Here is a 17,880-nt window from a genome sequence, read left to right as displayed (position 1 = left end):
AATTATGGCTTACTTATAATAGAATGATATACATTCATACAGAGGCATGAAGTATGAATACATGCTAGAATGTGGGTGAACCTCAAAACATTATGCTAAGTGAAAGAAGCCAGGCACTAAAAGTCACGTATTGTGTGACTGCCTTTATATAAACCATCTAAAATAGGTGAATCCACAGAGACATAAAGCAGATTGCTGGTACAGGGGCATGGGGAGACAGAGAAATGGTAACCGATTGCTTAATGGATACAGGATTTTCTCTGGGGCTGAAGAAAATATTTTGGAGCTAGAGACAGTTGGTGGTTGGAAAATATTGTGAATACTACATTACAATGAATTGTGCATTTAATTTTATGTTATATGAATTTAATTTCAATAAAAAGATTATAACTGAAAAGGTAGCTACCCCTAGTATTTAGCATTTAGAAGTCTACGCTAACAGAAAAAGCAAAGCAAATAGCCTACATAGTAAGCAACCTCTTTAAAACTATAAAATAGAAACTCTTTTGTTAACATGAAAAACAATACACAGTATAGCACATTATGATGAATAAAAGCCAAATACATTTCTGAAATAAGTAAATGTAAATTGATTTATATCACCCAATAAATGAAAATTATTTTAAGATGATATCAAAAAACAAAGAGCAACTCTGTTTTGCATACATGAGAAACACAGAAAAATTATTTCAGAGAAGTTAAAAGTAAAATTTTGGGCAAATTCATGCTAGGGAAATGCAATCCAAAAATAAAAGAAAACATTTCAACTTTAATATTGAAAAGATATATCATGGAATTCAAGGCTTTTATACACAAAAAGAACAACCAGCTGGAAAATATAATGAAAGAAAATGTTTCTATTTATCATAGCATTTGAAAAGATAAAACACCTTGTAATGATATTAATAAGAAATATGCAAGAACTTCTTGAAGAAAATTTCAATACATACTAAAAGAAAAAAAAGGAGACTAAACAAATATAAATATATATCATGTTCTTGGATTTGATCTGTACATCTGTTATCATGAGGGTATTTTTCTTAATTTATAAATATGAGATTCAACAAAAATAGCAGGTATTTTTCTTTTTCTTTTTAACTAAGTAAGCTGATTCTACAGTTCCTATATTTAATAGAAAAACAAAAGAAAAATTCTAGAAGTAAAAAGAAAAAATGAGTGAATTAAATTTACCAGAAAATAATACAAAGCCCTAGTAACCAAAATGCCATTTTACTGGGGTGCATAAATAGACATTAAGTCAATATGGTATAACAGAAAAGTATTTAAAAAGTGAAAAAAAAATGGACTAAACATGGGAATTTAATAAAAGTTAAAGTTAATGTCTTCAAGCAGTGTGGAAAAGATGGGCGATTAAAAAAATATTGTGATGCCCTCACGGGGGAAAATTAAGTTGGTTTCATACCTTACATCTTTTACCAGGATAAATTGCAAATAGATAAATTATTTAAAGGTAGAAAATAACTATAAAGGTTTCAGAAGGAACACGAGATCTTTCCTTAATATGTTTAAGTGTAAAAGGTCTTTCTAATCACAACCCAAATCCAGAATCCTTTAAAAAAATTGACAAATTTGACAGAAAAAAAAGTATGCAAAATTAAGACAAATGACAGTATGGGAGGAAATGCTTGCAATTAGTAATATAAAGAATTAATCTGCTTGAGATATAAGGTGCTCACAGAAATCAGTTTAAAAATGACCAAATCCAATGAAAAAAATGGAAAAAAATATGAACAGATGGCTCACAGAAAAAAATAAAAATAGACATGAAAAATTGGAAGAATGTAAAGACAGAAATACAAATGGTTCTTAAAACATACAAAAGAATGGCTTGAAAGAAAGCAAATTAAGAGATGCTATTTTTCACCTGATGTTCTTTTGCTGCAAGTGATAGCATAACACTTTACAACCCCTATAGGACCACTTAGCAATAACTGTCAAAATTCAAAATCTGTCCCACACATAGGCTGACATATGAGAAGTTACAGATGCACACAATTATTTTTTGAAACACCTGCATTGCAAAAGATGGACACCAAGAAGTCTATTGGTAGGAGACTGGTTAAATACATTCAATTCATACAATGGAATACTATGCTGCTTTTTTTTAATATGAGGATCTCTGTACACAGGCATCAAAATGTCTGCAATACACATTGTTCAGTAAAGAATGCAGGTTATAATCTCATTTTCAAATCATATGTATTGAAAATATGGTTTTTAAGTGTTTACTATAAGAAAGGAGGGAAGCAGAGCTACATTTGCATTTGTTTGTGTTAACATAGAGGGAGTCTGAAGTCTATGTAGGAAACTGAAAGTGAGGTGAGTGTGGGCAGGAACAGATGGGAAAAGGAGCAATCCACACTCTTCGTGCTTTTTTATTTTTTGCAACGTGTGAATGCATTACCTATTCAAAATCTAGATTAAAATTCAAAAAAACAAATGAACAGAAAAGACATGAGACTACACTCTGATAAACCCCTCTCGTCTTTTTCTCTTTTGTGAAGTTTACCTCTGCCCTCACTGTCTGGACAAAAGTATGGGGCAGAGCAAGCTTAGGAACTCAAAATATCAGATGGACGTAGCCCCGCTCCTTTGAATCTCCATGTCTCTGAAATACATAACATGATTTCATCTTAAGACCTGATGTTATGTATAATACAATAAGATAATATATACAATATTTCTACTTTGAAAGAGCTTACCTCTTGATGAGGAGAAAACAAACGAAAGCCCCAACAACCCACAAATGAACAAGTAAATCTTTCCCCAGAAGATAATAATATATTATTATATATAATTATTATAATACATTATATGTTATATAATATATAATTACATATAATATGCTAATAATATTAATAATATATTATTATCTTTTCCCAGAAGTCTTCTTATGGACCTGTGCAAATAAAATGCTTTATTGAGTACAATCTTTTTTAACAAAATGCAACCTACCTCTATCTGCCTGCTAAATGCCCATGCACACTCACATTTATATACTGGTCAAGGGTTTGCTGACATCACAAGGGTAACCTGTTCATCCTAAAGGTTGGAGCACTGCAAGCAAGCATCCCAGGTAATCATCCCAGTTCAGCACCCCTGGATCTGTGGCAAGTAGTCACCACTCCAGGAAGATCACAGCATACTCTCCAGTTCACACGCACATTGAAGTATAGCAGCTGCATAATTTGGTGCAATTTATAGCATTTTGGGGGGTGGGGGAGAGATGTGTAAAGTAAACCTTTTCAAAGGAGTTTTTAAAAACTGTAACTTTGGCCCTTAAGATCTTCTTCTGGCTTTCTTTTACTTCTTAGGAAACAGTGTGCTGCTTCTTAAAAGTTGCAAACATGATTTAGGAAAATGTTGAGCAATAAATAATAGATTTACAAGTAGGTTAGTACTTGTGTTGCATTTAGGACAATTAAAGTCACGCAGAAAAAAACACAGATGAAAAGAGCATGCCAGGGAATCATTACCAGTGCCAACTCACATTCATCATCTGTGCTAGTGTTGTTTTGCCCGTTCCTCATCTCCTAGCTTAACCTCCAGATACTCCTGAACTCGTAGTTCGTTCACAACACAAAACTTCCTCCTGCCCCCACCTGCTTTGCTGCCCTCCACAGCATTTCGTCTCATCTACATTTTACTTGTTCATTTGTGGGTTGTTGGGCCTTTCGTTTGTTTTCTCCTCATCAGGAGGTAAGCTCTTTCAAAGTGGAAAACCATGCATATGGACTTGCGATAGTTTGGCTTAGAATCTTCAACTTTACAAAGGTGTGAAAGCCACATACATTCAGGAGAAATCATACTTCATTCCAGTATTCAAAACACAACATGAGCTACTCAATACTTCACTATAAAATGGGCTTCATGTTAGATGATTTTGCCCAATTGTAGACTAATGTAAGTGTTCTGAGCACATTTATGGTAGGCTAGACTAAGCTATGATATTTGGTAAGTTAGATGTCCTAACTGCTTTCTTCAATGTACATTATTTTCAGCTTAGGATGGGTTTATCAGGACATAACTACATTGTAAGCCAAGGAGCATTTGTGCATATTTTAGTCACTGATACACCCAGTAAACATACAGTAATTAAAATATTGTATATTCTTAATTAATAAATGTAAACTAAATGAATCAACGAATGTGTGAGTGAACGAATGGTTCTTTTTTAGTACATTTTTGTTCACTAGTTATCTCATATAAACAAATGCTATTATAGAGCAGCAATTCCCATTTGCTTTCAGAGAGAGGTCGATACATGATAAAGCAGCATAGTCACAAAAATTTGTGAAAAACTGGATGAAACAAAGTTAAACAAATATTTCTTAAAGTAGGACGACTCAGATTCAATAACTTGCTAATGTGCCTTGTGACTCAAAGAAAAATATGTAAGATGCTGTGTTTCCAAACTTATACAACACTGAAACTCCTATTTCAAGGACCATTTCTCTGGATTAATATTCTAGGTGACACATATTGGGAAATGATATTAAAAGTTGTTTCTTTGTGAACCTGGTTTCAGGCCATTATTATGGAAAACACTTACTTGTCTAAAATTAAAACTAAAAAAAGCTTCAAATAACTGAAAAATGTAAAACATTCTACCTCTGTGAGAAAATGGTAAATTATGAAGCAATAATTTGACATTGGAAATTTATTTTTAAAATACAGTTTTTTAATAATCTGTTCAGTTTTATTTTCCTCTTTCTATGATTTTTACAATTGAATATAACAGGAGAATTCATATTTGTGAAGATGGTCTTGAGTCATTCTTAAAGATAAAATGCTGTCTAAATAATAAAAATGGAATTTGATTTATTATTGGTTTTTATTTTATTGTAGTTTAATTATTTAACATTTCTAAGTATTAGTGCCTCTAAGGTCATTCTCCTTATTAGATTATTACTTTGGTCTTAATTATTATTTATTCCCAAGTCATTTTGAATAAATATAGGTTTATTATTTTTTACCTGATTATAAGAAGTTTGGAGATGGCTGATTGATTTTAGATGCAATTCACATACAGACTTTAGACTTGAAACTTACAAATATTTGGAGTGGACTGAATTCTAAGTGGAAAAAGCACTGGGGATATTTTATTTGTTTTTATTATACTTTAAGTTTTAGGGTACATGTGCAAAACATGCAGGTTAGTTACATATGTATACATGTACATGTTGGTGTGCTGCACCCATTAACTCGTCATTTAACAGTAGGTATATCTCCTAATGCTATCCCTCCCCCCTCCCCCCACCCCACAACAGGCCCCGGTGTGTGATGTTCCCCTTCCTGTATCCATGTGTTCTCATTGTTCAGTTCCCACCTATGGGTGAGAACATGCGATAGTTTGCTGAGAATGATGGTTTCCAGCTTCATCCATGTCCCTACAAAGGACATGAACTCATCATTTTTTATGGCTGCATAGTATTCCATAGTGTATATGTGCCACATTTTCTTAATCCAGTCTATCATTGATGGACATTTGGCTTGGTTCCAAGTCTTTGCTATATTTTATTACCTTTTTGTATAGTTGGTGTTTCACTGTCTGCAATCAGTTGCAAGCAGTCTTGAGTGACTAAAAAGCAAAAATTTATCATTTTAGTTACTTGAGTAGAAATAATAAAGAAACTAACTGAGAACACAAAGCTAGAAACCCACTCTTCCAGAAACACTAAATCAATTATACTTTTTACATTGATTGCATGACATTATTCTTAAAGTTACTTTATATTTGCCCATTGATTTATATATATGAAATATATATATGAAATTCATGACATTTCAGAAAAGCTCTATGTGCTGTTAAAATATAATATCACCCGTACAGTTTAACCTAATTTGCTCTGAGAAACGGCTGAAGAGAAAGCAAGTTTAATCATTTGTTTTGCAAGTCTACCAAATACATGAAACAGTTAACCTTATAAGATCATTCTAAACAATCTTTGGTTTTAAAAAATCTAACATTAAATAATGACTTACTACTACAGAAAAATACTATTTCTGACACTTCTGAAAGTAAAAAAAAAAAATGCTAATACGTATTGAACAGATTTAAGTGCAGACAGTGTACCAAGACAGTATATATCACTTCCTTTTACCCTCACAAGAATCCTAAAAATCAGATATTGGAAACTAAGGCTTGGAAAGTGCAAACAGCTTGTTCAGGAATCAGAGACAGAAAGTGATGGGACCAGAATTTCAACCCCACCTGTTTCACTCTGGATCCAAAGTCAAGCTTTTGGTGAAATATATTGGACCAAAGAGAGAAAGAGAGATAGAACATCTTTTACAAGTAAAATGGAAGACTTCCATGCGAGTGCATATAGTCAGTAAAGCTTCTTGAAAACATCAATTCACATCACATATTACATGTAGAATATTCCAGTCAATATTTAAGAAACTAAATAACATTGTGTTAAATAAGGAGAAATGCCTTTAGGCAAAAGCAAATTAAGTACACCTGCTGGATCTGTAGCGACGATACAATAAAGCAGTAAATGTCTGTGAAAAATATGAAACATAAATCTAAGCTTGCATGTTTTAGATTAAGAAAATATTAGTGTAGTTTTTTATCTACCAAATATTTTACTCAGAGTTAAAGTAATACTTTATAAAGATGCTTCTCAATGTATACATTTTATGAACTTGACACAGTAGGGAACTTCTACTGTGATTAGTTGGTGATTGTATGGAGATTAGCTGAAAAATTTCTAATACAGTCATACACTGCATAATATTTAGGTCAGTGAGAAACTGCATATCTGATGGTGGTTCCATAGGATTATTTATAATACCAAGTTTTTACTGTACCTTTTCTATGTTTAGATACACAAATACTTACCATTGCATTATTATACAATTGCCTACAATATTCAATACAGTAACATACTGTACAAGTTGGTAGCCTAGGAGCAATGGTCTGTACTGTAGAGCCTAGTTGTGTAGAAGGCCACACCACCTAGGTTTGGGTAAGTATGCTCTGATGTTTGCACAATGATGAAATTGCCCAGGGATGCAGAATGTATCCCTGAGACTGTATCCCTGTTATTAAGCACCACATGAATGTATTTAAAACTTGAAATAACATAGCAGTAGCTAAATAAGTTTGAGTTTGTATAAATACATACTATTAAAGGGTGTGGTCACATAAGAAAATCTGTTAAGAAATTCTCCGCGGTATTTAAAGATGAAAATATATTGTTAAAAACTATAATTCCTTTATAACTATAAAGCTTTTCTAACACATTTTTATGTCAATTTTCAGATATTTTGATAGGAGCAGAGCATTTTGGTCCACTCTGAGGATTCTTTTATTAATCTTATACAAGAAAGGTAGCCATGCCTGTGCCCCAGGAAAAACATGATTCGTTAGTCACTATGGCAGACTCTGTTCTGCTGGAAGTATGGAAATGCATCCTAACAGGAAGAATGGTAGTGAATGAGGACAGCATGAAAGAAAGGAATAACAAAGCCTCCGGGGCAGCTAAAGCCCCAAGCGTACAGTCTCTATAGTAGTACAGTAGTAGCCACATTCAACCTATTTTAAAAGAGTTTTTATTTTTCCAACAAATCCTTCTTAAGTAATTATTATTCACAAGGCACCCTGACAGGTTTCTGAGTGGCACTAGGGTCAATCAGCGCATACAAAGCTCTCATCTTTCCTCCACATCAAAAACAAGGGAGGATGTTGATGAACGTCAAAGTCAGATTTTTAAACTTTGCATCTTTCCTTTGTTATACGTATGTTGTAAAGAGTAAATGACACAATGCATGGGAAGCACTTTGCGCTATGCTCAGTGCATAACACCTGCAAAATAAATAAATCTTGACTATTTGTATCAGTAGTGGTGTTAGCATTATTGTTCTTAATAATATCAAGGCAAGTAACTTAGAAAACATCATGGAAGGACACCGTGGAAACATGCCGCCCAACTGCAGCTGATAAAGGCTAAAGAAATACAGAATGTATGACTTCCTATTTCTTTTGTCTTTTTTTATTTTTTATTTATTTATTTATTTTATTTTATTTTATTTATTTTTTTTTTTTTGAGGTGGAGTCTTGCTCTGTCGCCCAGGCTGGAGTGCAGTGGCGCGATCTCGGCTCACTGCAAGCTCCGCCTCCCGGGTTCACGCCATTCTCCTGCCTCAGCCTCCCGAGTAGCTGGGACTACAGGTGCCCACCACCATGCCTGGCTAATTCTTTGTATTTTTAGTAGAGACGGGCTTTCATCGTGTTAGCCAGGATGGTCTCGATCTCCTGACCTCGTGATCCGCCCGCCTCGCCTCCCAAAGGGCTGGGATTACAGACGCGAGCCACCGCGCCCGGCCATGACTTCCTATTTCAAGTCACCCTTTCTCTGTTTCCCAAAAACTTCAGTAGGAGACGGCTATGGTCTGAATGTCTGTGTTGCCCCCAAATTCCTATGTTGAAACCTAACTGCTGAGGTGATGCTATTAGGAAGGCTTTGGGGAGGTGATTATGCCATGAGGGCAGAGCACTCCTGAATGGAATTAGTATCCTTATAAAAGAGATCCCAGAGGGCTAGCTTGCCCTATTTTCCCCACGTGAGAACCCAGTGAGGAGGCATCATCTACAAGCCAGGAAGCAAGTCCTCATCAGATACCGAAATCTTTAGGCATCTTGGTCTTGGACTTCCGGCCCCCTGAACTGGGAGAAATAAGTCTCTGTTGTTTACAAGCCACTCAGTCTATGGTATTTTGTTATAACAGCCTTGAATGAACTAAGGCAGATTTAGATGTTCTATGTAGTCAGAGAGAAGTTTACCTAATAAGTAATGACTTGACACCATGAATATGTCTCCATTTTAGTCTCCACAGCCCAATTAAAACTTAGTCACAACCTACACATTGAAAAACAGTGGTCTATTCTCTCATGTAGTAGCAGAAATCTAACATTTAGCAGAAAATATGCTTTAAAGAGAAAAGTTTCTTTCAAGAACTGTTCTTCAGAAGAGAAAATAAGATATAAAATTGACGTTTCAATAATGAGGTTTAAATTACAGCCACTGAAGTTGTGTAAGTATGCTCTGATGTTTGCACAATGATGAAATTGCCTAGGGATGCAGAATGTATGCAGAATGAACAATTGTCCTTGTTCCAGACAAAGTTACTCGGCTTTTCCAAGGCAATTCGCTTTAGGAAATTTGATAGCTATTATCGAATTTCAACTATTTCAGCTATTTCAACTTATCTCCTAGTCAGCCTTTTAAGACTTTCTTTCTCATTCAACATAGATCTGGTCTTAGGCTGGAGATTAGTGCTCAGCTAAAGATTTGCCTCACAAAGAGAGGAGCAAAAATGGCAATATTATTTTTAATATCTTCCAGTAACACAGATATCTAACCACAAGAGTTTTGCAAATGCGTAGTTTAATATAAGAAACACAATTTGATAGTAATTATCATATTAATTGATTATTGTTTGGTTCTCAAATGCCTTTCACACATCTCTCCCTCTACTACAATTGAAAGGAATTACACAAGAGGTTAAGAATGGTTTTTTTATGTTTGTTATTGTTTTTTCTTTTAACTAAGCAAGGCAATAATATACATTAAAACCTTTCTGAGCCTATGGAGACACATTTCTGAATATACATTTCTGGGGATTATGATGTAATAATGTGTAAAATACATAATCTTATAAAATGCCGTTTTACAGCATAAGAGAATTTACTCATCATAATAAACTTCACATAAAACATTTCTAAAAACAAAATATTACAATGATCACAAAATGATTACAAAATAAAATTACCAAAATAAGAATTTAAGGACAAAAATAATTTGCTATTGATCAATACTTAACACAATAAAATTCAATACTTCACAATTAGAGTGTAATTTAAATACTAACCATATGGGAAACATTTTTACAGTTTGAAAGGCCACCTTTTGAAGTATAATGTCTAAATACCATTTAATCAGAAAAAGTGATTTGAAAGTTTAGAGAATTGGTAATATCTGTTATACTATTTTCTGTACTGGAACTGAATCCATTAAAACTTGAAACTGGTTTATTATTCATTATTTCAACAAAGCTAAATGTAATATGAACTACCATAAATAATGCAATTACTGCAGATTATATGTGTCTCCCATGAAAAACATTACACACAGAGCATTCCCATTACGATTATCCCATCCATATCACCTGCACCCACAGATTCTTCATAGTGCTTCTCACTCATCTCATTCAAGAAGCCTCCTCCAGATGAGATGTACGTCCTGCATCTTCCCTTATCTCTTTGTGTGTTTTTTTTCCTGTCATCTTATTTATTGCACCATATGTTTTTAAAGAAGGAGGATCTTGGACGGCAATGCCTCACTTTCATTTCTGCAAAACTTATCATTTGGTAAACGTAAGTTGTGACAAATGTAGCTGTTTAATTTTTCTTGAACTAGCTTTGAATAAATAATCAGTGGCAGAAAAATGTTAACCAGAAAAAAAAAACACTTAAAGATCTCAATATTGACCTAATATTTGACAAAGACTTATGAAGAAAATGGGGAAAGCATGGTATTGAATTAACATTTTCACTGAAATTAAAATACGTCAATTTAGAGGAGGGAAGCTAGTTTATAAGGTGTTATTTGACCAACAATAAGCAGTTTGCTTTGGTTGCTTACTTTAAAAAGTAATAAAAGTTGAGAACTTTGAATTTTGAGAAAACTAGATTGAGAAGTACATATTGGCCTACTAGAAATTCTTATAAGTAGAGTTCTCAATCTTGGGAGGGGTCTGCCTGACAGACCTTGTACTTGAGGAAAATCATGTTCCTGTCTGTGTGTGAAGCGAGCTCCTGTAAAGGGAGTGTGGCAGCAAAGGTCTCAGTGATCTACTGGGAGAAGACATAGGGTGAGGATGGTTTGGTCTCAAATGCAGTTATGTAAATGCAGCATCTAAGACACATTGTGAAGAAAAATTGAAGTGACCAATAGTTTTTAATTTTGGAGAATTCAGAAAGATAATAGCACTATAGTGTTCCTGAGAAAGTAAGAAAGGGGTGCTGGGTGCTTTTTGGAAGCGGGTGTTGGAAACGAGTTGATAGAATAGAAAAAACCACAGCTGATGGAATGATGACAAATACTTCAAATGATAATTTTCTTTTCTTTCTTTTTCTTTTTTTTTTGAGACAGACTTCTACTCTTGTTGCCCAGGCTGGAGTGCAATGGCACAATCTTGGCTCATTGCAAACTCTGCCTCCCAGGTTCACATGATTCTCCCAGCCTTCTGAGTAACTGGGATTACAGGCATGCGCCACCACACCTGGCTAATTTTGTATTTTTAGTAGAGACAGGGTTTCTCTGTGTTGGTCAGGCTGGTCTCAAACTCCTGACCTCAGGTGATCCACCTACCTCAGCCTCCTGAAGTGCTGGCATTAGAGGTGTGAGCTACCTCTAATTACCTCTAATACCTCTAATACCTCTAAATACCTCGGCATTAGAGGCCGAGGTACCACGCCCGGCCTCAAATGATAATTTTCTGTAACTTGCGTGTGTGTGTGTTTGTATAGACAGAATCTTAAGCACTAATTGATCATTGTCACATATCCACTCATATTTTAACTATGTTTTTGCTTAAAGCAATATAGGAGATGTAAAATTGCAAGCCTTTTCTATCGCCTCATAGGCACTAAGAGTAAAAAAAAAAAAAAAGCATTATCATCACTTAATGTTGCTTCAGTTTACTATTCATCTAATATTTTAATTTTAAATTGATGATTTTATACTTGAATCATCATCTGTGTTTCTCCATGACTTCACTGAATTATGTTAGAATATTTCAATTTATTAATAATATATTCTCGGAACGCACTGAATATCAGGAGCTTGCCAGTGAAGAACAGTAGCTTCACGATATCACATGTAAACCAACCTGATGTCAAGGAAGATAAAGCCAAAAATAGAAAAACAGTTGAATGTATGAAGTTACTAATGAATTCCCCAATCAGCAATTAAATCTTCACTTTCCCCTTGGACCTTTCCATTTGGATGCCTTAGTGATACTCCAGATTCAACATGTCTCAAATATAATGCTTTATCTTTCTCATGCATACTTATTTTCTCTCTGAGTGGATATATAACTATCCTCTGAGTTGCCCAAGCTACAAACTTTATAAACATTCCTGATTTCTTCCTTCTCAATCTTGGAGTTCAACTAATAATCAAGTTCGAATGGTTTAAATTTTTAACTTTTTTTCAATTTAGATTCCATCTCTCATCCATTTCATTTTAACAAATTTACTAAGGACTTAATTTATGTCAGGTGATGTGCTAAGAACAGCAAAAAAAAAAAAAAAAAAGCAGACGCCATCCCTGCCCCCAGGGAGTTTACAATCCAGTGGAAGAAATGGGTATTACTCAACATCACACGGACAGAATTAAAGTTTCAACTTTAATTCTTGGTGCCCGGGCCGGGCATTTGATCCAATCAGGAAGGCTTCTCTGGGAGGTGACACTTCAACTAAAATCAGAAAAAAAGAGGAGCAATAGGAGCATCACAGACAAAATTAACAGCTCATGAATCTATGCAGAGGGTGATGTTGGGAGGGACAGAGAGAGAGGAAGGAAGATGAGGAGCATAGCAGCCTAAATTCGGCTCCCTACCTCACCATTCTTGACAATTCCATTAGCCTACCAAGTTGTGTCTCTTTTTCACAATTCCTAGCCCATCATTTGCATTTCCTCCTGAATTATCTTTCTAAGTGCAAATTTGTTCTTCTCATTCTAATGCTTACAATTCACTCACTGCATCTCCCTGGAATACAAAACAGTTCCTCCATGCCCCGGCCCAGCCAACATTCACAGTCTCATGCGTGTCACCCACCCAAACCCAGTTGTACTTAAACACACCTCAGAATGAGAGGTCATCTTCCATGCTTCCATGACTGTATGTCTGCTGTTCCCTCCTACTAAATATACTTTACCTTCTATCCAGTGGAACTCCATTCATCCTTCAGTACTGAAATCAAATACAAACTTTTTCTACAATCCTTCTAGCAAAATATTTGATCCCACTATACTTTGCATATCATCTATTGAAATACATGTTACTATACACGCAATTGTTTCTGTAACTCTTTTTCTCCCTAGATTGTGAATCACTTGATATTAAGGACAACCATTCACAAATTTTCAGTGTCTGATTTACAGCAGACTTAAAAAAAATCCGTGGAATAATATATGAAACAATTTACATAAAAAATAGCACTCAACTTTTCCAAACAATTCTTAAAAACCAGTCACTAAATCCAGCTTTATGAAATGTGTTAAATCAAGTCATTGCTTGAGGGAAAAGGGGTTCCATAAAACAAAACAATTTCCATGAATTGTGGACTCTCTCATAATAGGCTTTGAACCCTCAGTTATATAGGAAACATTTTCCTCAAGAGAAAACCTTAATAATACATTTTTGAATCTCTATCCACAGAAGTGTAGCACTCTATAATATTTTTAAAGTAAGTAGTTGTGCACCGTTTTCCTAAAATGTCTTATTTTGTAATTTCCAGAGGCTCCAGTGGGGCAGATAGAAGAGAAAAAGGCCTGAAAGTGAGACTTCAGAGCTGCTGTCAGGAGCTGTCACAGCACAGTTATTCCCTTTTCTCTTACCCTTCCCTGTCTCAAATAACCTGATCAGGAGGAGGAGGAGGAGGAAGAGAAGGGGAGGAGGAGGAAGAGGAGGAGGAAAGGAGGAGAGGAGGAGAGGAGGAGGAGAAAGAGAAGTGGAGGAGGAGGAAAGGGAGGAGGAGGAAGAGAAGGGGAGGAGGAGAGGAGGGGAGGAGGAGAGGAGGGGAGGAGGAGGAGGAAGAGAAGGGGAGGAGGAGGAAGCAGAGGAGGAGAGGAGGGGAGGAGGAGGAGAAAGAGAAGCAGAGGAGGAGGGAGGGGAGGAGGAGGAAGAGAAGGGGAGGAGGAGGAAGAGAAAGGGAGGAGGAAGGGGAGGAGGAATAAGAGGAGAAGCAGAGGAGGGGAGGAGTAGGAAGAGAAGGGGAAGAGGAGAAGAGAAGGGGAGGAGGAGGAAGAGAAGGGGAGGAGGAGGAAGAGAAGGGGAGGAGGAGGAAGGGGAGGAGGAGAGGAGGAAGAGAAGGAGGAGGAAGAGGAGCAGGAGAAGGAAGAGGAGGAGGAGAAGGAAGAGGAGGAGGAGAGGAGGGGAGGAGGAGGAGAAAGAGAAGTGGAGGAGGAGAAAGGGGAGGAGGAGGAAGGCGAGGAGGAGGAAGGGGAGGAGGAGGAAGGGGAGGAGGAGGAAGGGGAGGAGGAGGAAGGGGAGGAGGAGGAAGGGGAGGAGGAGGAAGAGAAGGGGAGGAGGAGGAAGAGAAGGGGAGGAGGAGGAAGGGGAGGAGGAGAGGAGGAAGGCGAGGAGGAGAGGAGGAGGAGGAGGAGGAAGAGAAGGAGGAGAAAGAAGAGGAGGAGGAGGCAGATAAGGGGAGGAGGAGGAAGAGAAGGGGAGGAGGAGGAAGAGGAGGAGAAGGAAGAGAAGGAGGAGAAGGAAGAGGAGGAGGAGGAAGAGAAGGGGAGGAGGAGGGAGAGGAGGGGAGGAGGAGGGAGAGGAGAAGGAGGAGGGAGAGAAGTGGAGGAGGAGGAAGAAGAGAAGGGGAGGAGGAGGAAGAGGAGGAGGAAAGGAGGGGAGAGGAGGAAGAGGAGGAGGAAGAGGAGGAGCAGAGCAGAGGAGGAGGAGAGGAGGGGAGGAGGAGGAAGAGGAGGAAGAGGAAAAGGGGAGGAGGAGGAAGAAGAAGAGGACAGGAGCAGAGGAGGAGGAGAGGAGGGGGTAGGAAGAAAGCTTGCATTTGCAAAAACACTTCAACGGATCAGCACTTGCAAAAATTTACAAATTTAGAAGAGGAAAGGGATAATATAAAGAGGTTTGTATGGGATAAGCCTCTATGCCTACTAAAACAAGGCCTTTTCTTGAATTATTTCTGTTTCCTATTTCTACCTTGTCCTCATAACCTCAGTTATTCTGTCCTCTTACCCAAGTCTGCTCCATCTTCAAACCCACTTCAGCTTTCTTGGCCACTGTCTAGATAATCTCGCAGTCTGTGATCTCTACCACTAACAACATTCTCTGATTCCTTAACTTGATGTCTCTCTCACTGGCAATAATCGTAATACCCTGGGCCTTGTCAGACCCAATATTTTTTCTCAAATCTGGTGGCACACTTGAAAATTCAGCATGTACAGCTATTATCATTGAAAAAAATCAGAATTTATAATCAATAGATAATGAATTCAAACCTTACCTCTCCTATCAATTAATTGTCAAACCATGAGTTTGACACTTAATTCTGAAGCATTTTAAATCTGTATAATGATGTCAGAGGCAGGTGAACCAGAGAAACTCTATCTTGGATAGGAGCTGGGTAAAATAACTGAGACCTACTGGGCTGTATTCCCAGATGGTTAAGGCATTCTAAGTCACAGGATGGGATAGGAGATCAGCACAAAATACAGGTCACAAAGGCGTTGCTGACAAAACAGACTGCAGTAAAGAAGCCAGCCAAAACCCACCAAAACCAAGATGGCGAGGAGTGACCTCTGGTGGTTCTCACTGCTACACTCCCGCCAGCGTCATGATGCCATGGCAATGTCAGGAAGTTACACTATATGGTCTAAAAAGGGGAGGCATGAATGATCCACCCCTTGTTTAGCATATCATCAAGAAATAGCCATAAAAATGGGCAACTAGCAGCCCTGAGGGCTGCTCTGTCTATGGTTTCCGCATTCTTTTACTCCTTTACTTCCCTAATAAACTTGCGTTCACTTTACCCTGTGGATTCGCCCCGAATTTTTTCTGGCGTCAGATCCAAGAACCCTCTCCGGGGGTCTGGATCGGGACTCCTTTCCTGTAACATTTCTCTGGCGACCACAGAAGGGAATATAGTACAGAAACCCCCGACCCAAAGGTTAACTTTAGGTAAGTGTTGGGTCCTGTAACAATGGGAATAGCAATATCCATTTCATACTGCTGCGAAAATAGATTGAAGTCATCATTTAGATGTGTTTTATGAATTGTAAATAACTTATCTGTTTTATTGTTCTTTTAAATTTTGCATCAATTTGGCTTAAGTTCTCCAACTACTAAATAATTAGCTTGCTGAGAGAGGCAATTGATTCTCTGGGTTTCAGCTTTCTCATCTAAAATGAAAACAATAATGCCCAACTAACAGAGTTGCTGAGAAAGTAAATGATATACATTCCCAGAGCCCAACACAGTGTTTGCACATGAAACACGCCTAATAATTGTTAGCTTCGCTCTCCTCTTCTCTGTATATTATGGAGTGCGTACCTCAGATATTTGCAGAAACAGTGGGTGATAAATCTATTTGAAGAGAAACCTTCTGTTTCTCTAACTCTTCAGAAATGGGAATGTCTTTAAAAAAAAAAATATCACCACAACAAAAATGCAGCTGCTCAATGCAGTTCTTTTAAGTAGGAATTGATCTATAAAAAGAATAAGCATTAAAACTAACATTTTCCATTCACATGGAATTACTAATAAAAACAACACAGGTATAAACATTTTGAATTTATTTTAAAAATCACCTACCCATGCCTGCAATGTTAAAAAAAAAAGTCAGAAGTATAAAGAATTATTGAGCTTTCAAGAAAAGATAAAAGGGCTTAATGAACCTGGCCTCTCCATTCAAAATGAAAACGCATTTCTTTCCCTTCCTCACCCTTCACATTCCTGATACTCATTCGCCTGCCCTAACCTTTTCACTTTTTCAACATATTTACCATTTTTTTGTATTTTAATTTGCTAATTAACTATATATACTATCATTTCTCTGTTTCTCTTCAACTCACGATAATGTAAGATTGTGTAAAAGAGACACAATATCACATTTGGCTGTGTTGACTGATTTGTTTCCTAGCTCTTCCGTTTCCCAAAATCTCAAGCTTAACAAGAACAGGTCAAAGATTTGATTGGAAGGTCAACGTTTTCAATTTTAAATGCTTTTCCAGAAGTTGAACAGAAGCCAGTTCTTGCAACACTGAAGAAAAGTCTCACTATTGAAGCAGGGGGAAAGAAAAAATAACTCTCAGGGAAAGCTCTGGTCAAAGATCGCCTAAGCAGCAGCCAGCTGGTTCTGTTCCACGAAGGAACACACCCTTGCTGGGTAAGAGGCTCAAGTCAGCCTAATTTTGATAAGGGCTGGATGGTCAAGTTCTACATTGCACGCTTCCAACACTCATGTTACAGCCTGGAACTCACAGCTAAGCCAGAAATGCCAACCGGGCAAAGACTGGACGTTACAGACTTGTCAAACATCTCATCTTTCCTTGAAAAGGAGTTGGACTTTGGATTTCAAAAAAGAAGACTCAAAAATAGTATTGATATCTTTACTTTTAGCAATTAGAAAGGTTTATCCGATAGAAAATTTAAGGTATAATATTTGGTGTTTATATATGCTACATTCAAAATTTTAATTTAAAAAATGTTAAATACAATGTGATATCCTGATGGATCCTAGAACATAAAATCATTAGTAGAAAAACTCGTGAAATTCAAATTAAGTCTAGAATTTAGCTAATAGTTAAGTCTTAATGTTGGTTTCCTTTTTGTAATGAAATACCATGGTCATATAAGATGTTAGGATTAGGGAGGCTGGATAGGGGTACATGCCAACACACTGTATTCTTTGCAAGCTGTGTGTAATTCTTAAACAATCCCAAGCTCACTTAAAAATGAAGAAAAATATACCTTAAAGTAGATTGACCAAAAATCTCATGATAATTATTTGGAAGGTGAAATACGGACAATTTTTTCTATTCTTGCTTTACATTACTTTGAATTGTCCATATTTTTACCATTATGTTATTATTATAATTGAGACAA

The 17,880-nt window shown here is 36.6% G+C and overlaps 1 protein-coding gene across 2 annotated transcripts in view; it reads right to left on the bottom strand.

Moving 5' to 3' along the window:
• TNFSF13B (TNF superfamily member 13b) overlaps nucleotides 1-17,880 on the bottom strand; it is a 39,713-nt gene that overhangs the window by 16,020 nt on the left and 5,813 nt on the right. Inside the window, exon 3 of one of the 2 annotated variants that reach the window (NM_001328319.1) lies at nucleotides 5,546-5,602. The exons of the other annotated variant lie outside the window; for it this stretch is intronic. Within the exon in view, the coding sequence (NP_001315248.1) occupies nucleotides 5,546-5,602 (57 nt within the window). The remainder of the gene's footprint in view (nucleotides 1-5,545; nucleotides 5,603-17,880) is intronic. 2 annotated transcript variants of the gene reach the window in all.

This window comes from Pan troglodytes, chromosome 14 (assembly GCF_028858775.2).
Source record: "Pan troglodytes isolate AG18354 chromosome 14, NHGRI_mPanTro3-v2.0_pri, whole genome shotgun sequence".
Lineage (NCBI taxonomy): Eukaryota > Metazoa > Chordata > Mammalia > Primates > Hominidae > Pan > Pan troglodytes.
This window is presented reverse-complemented; position numbering and strand designations above follow the sequence as displayed.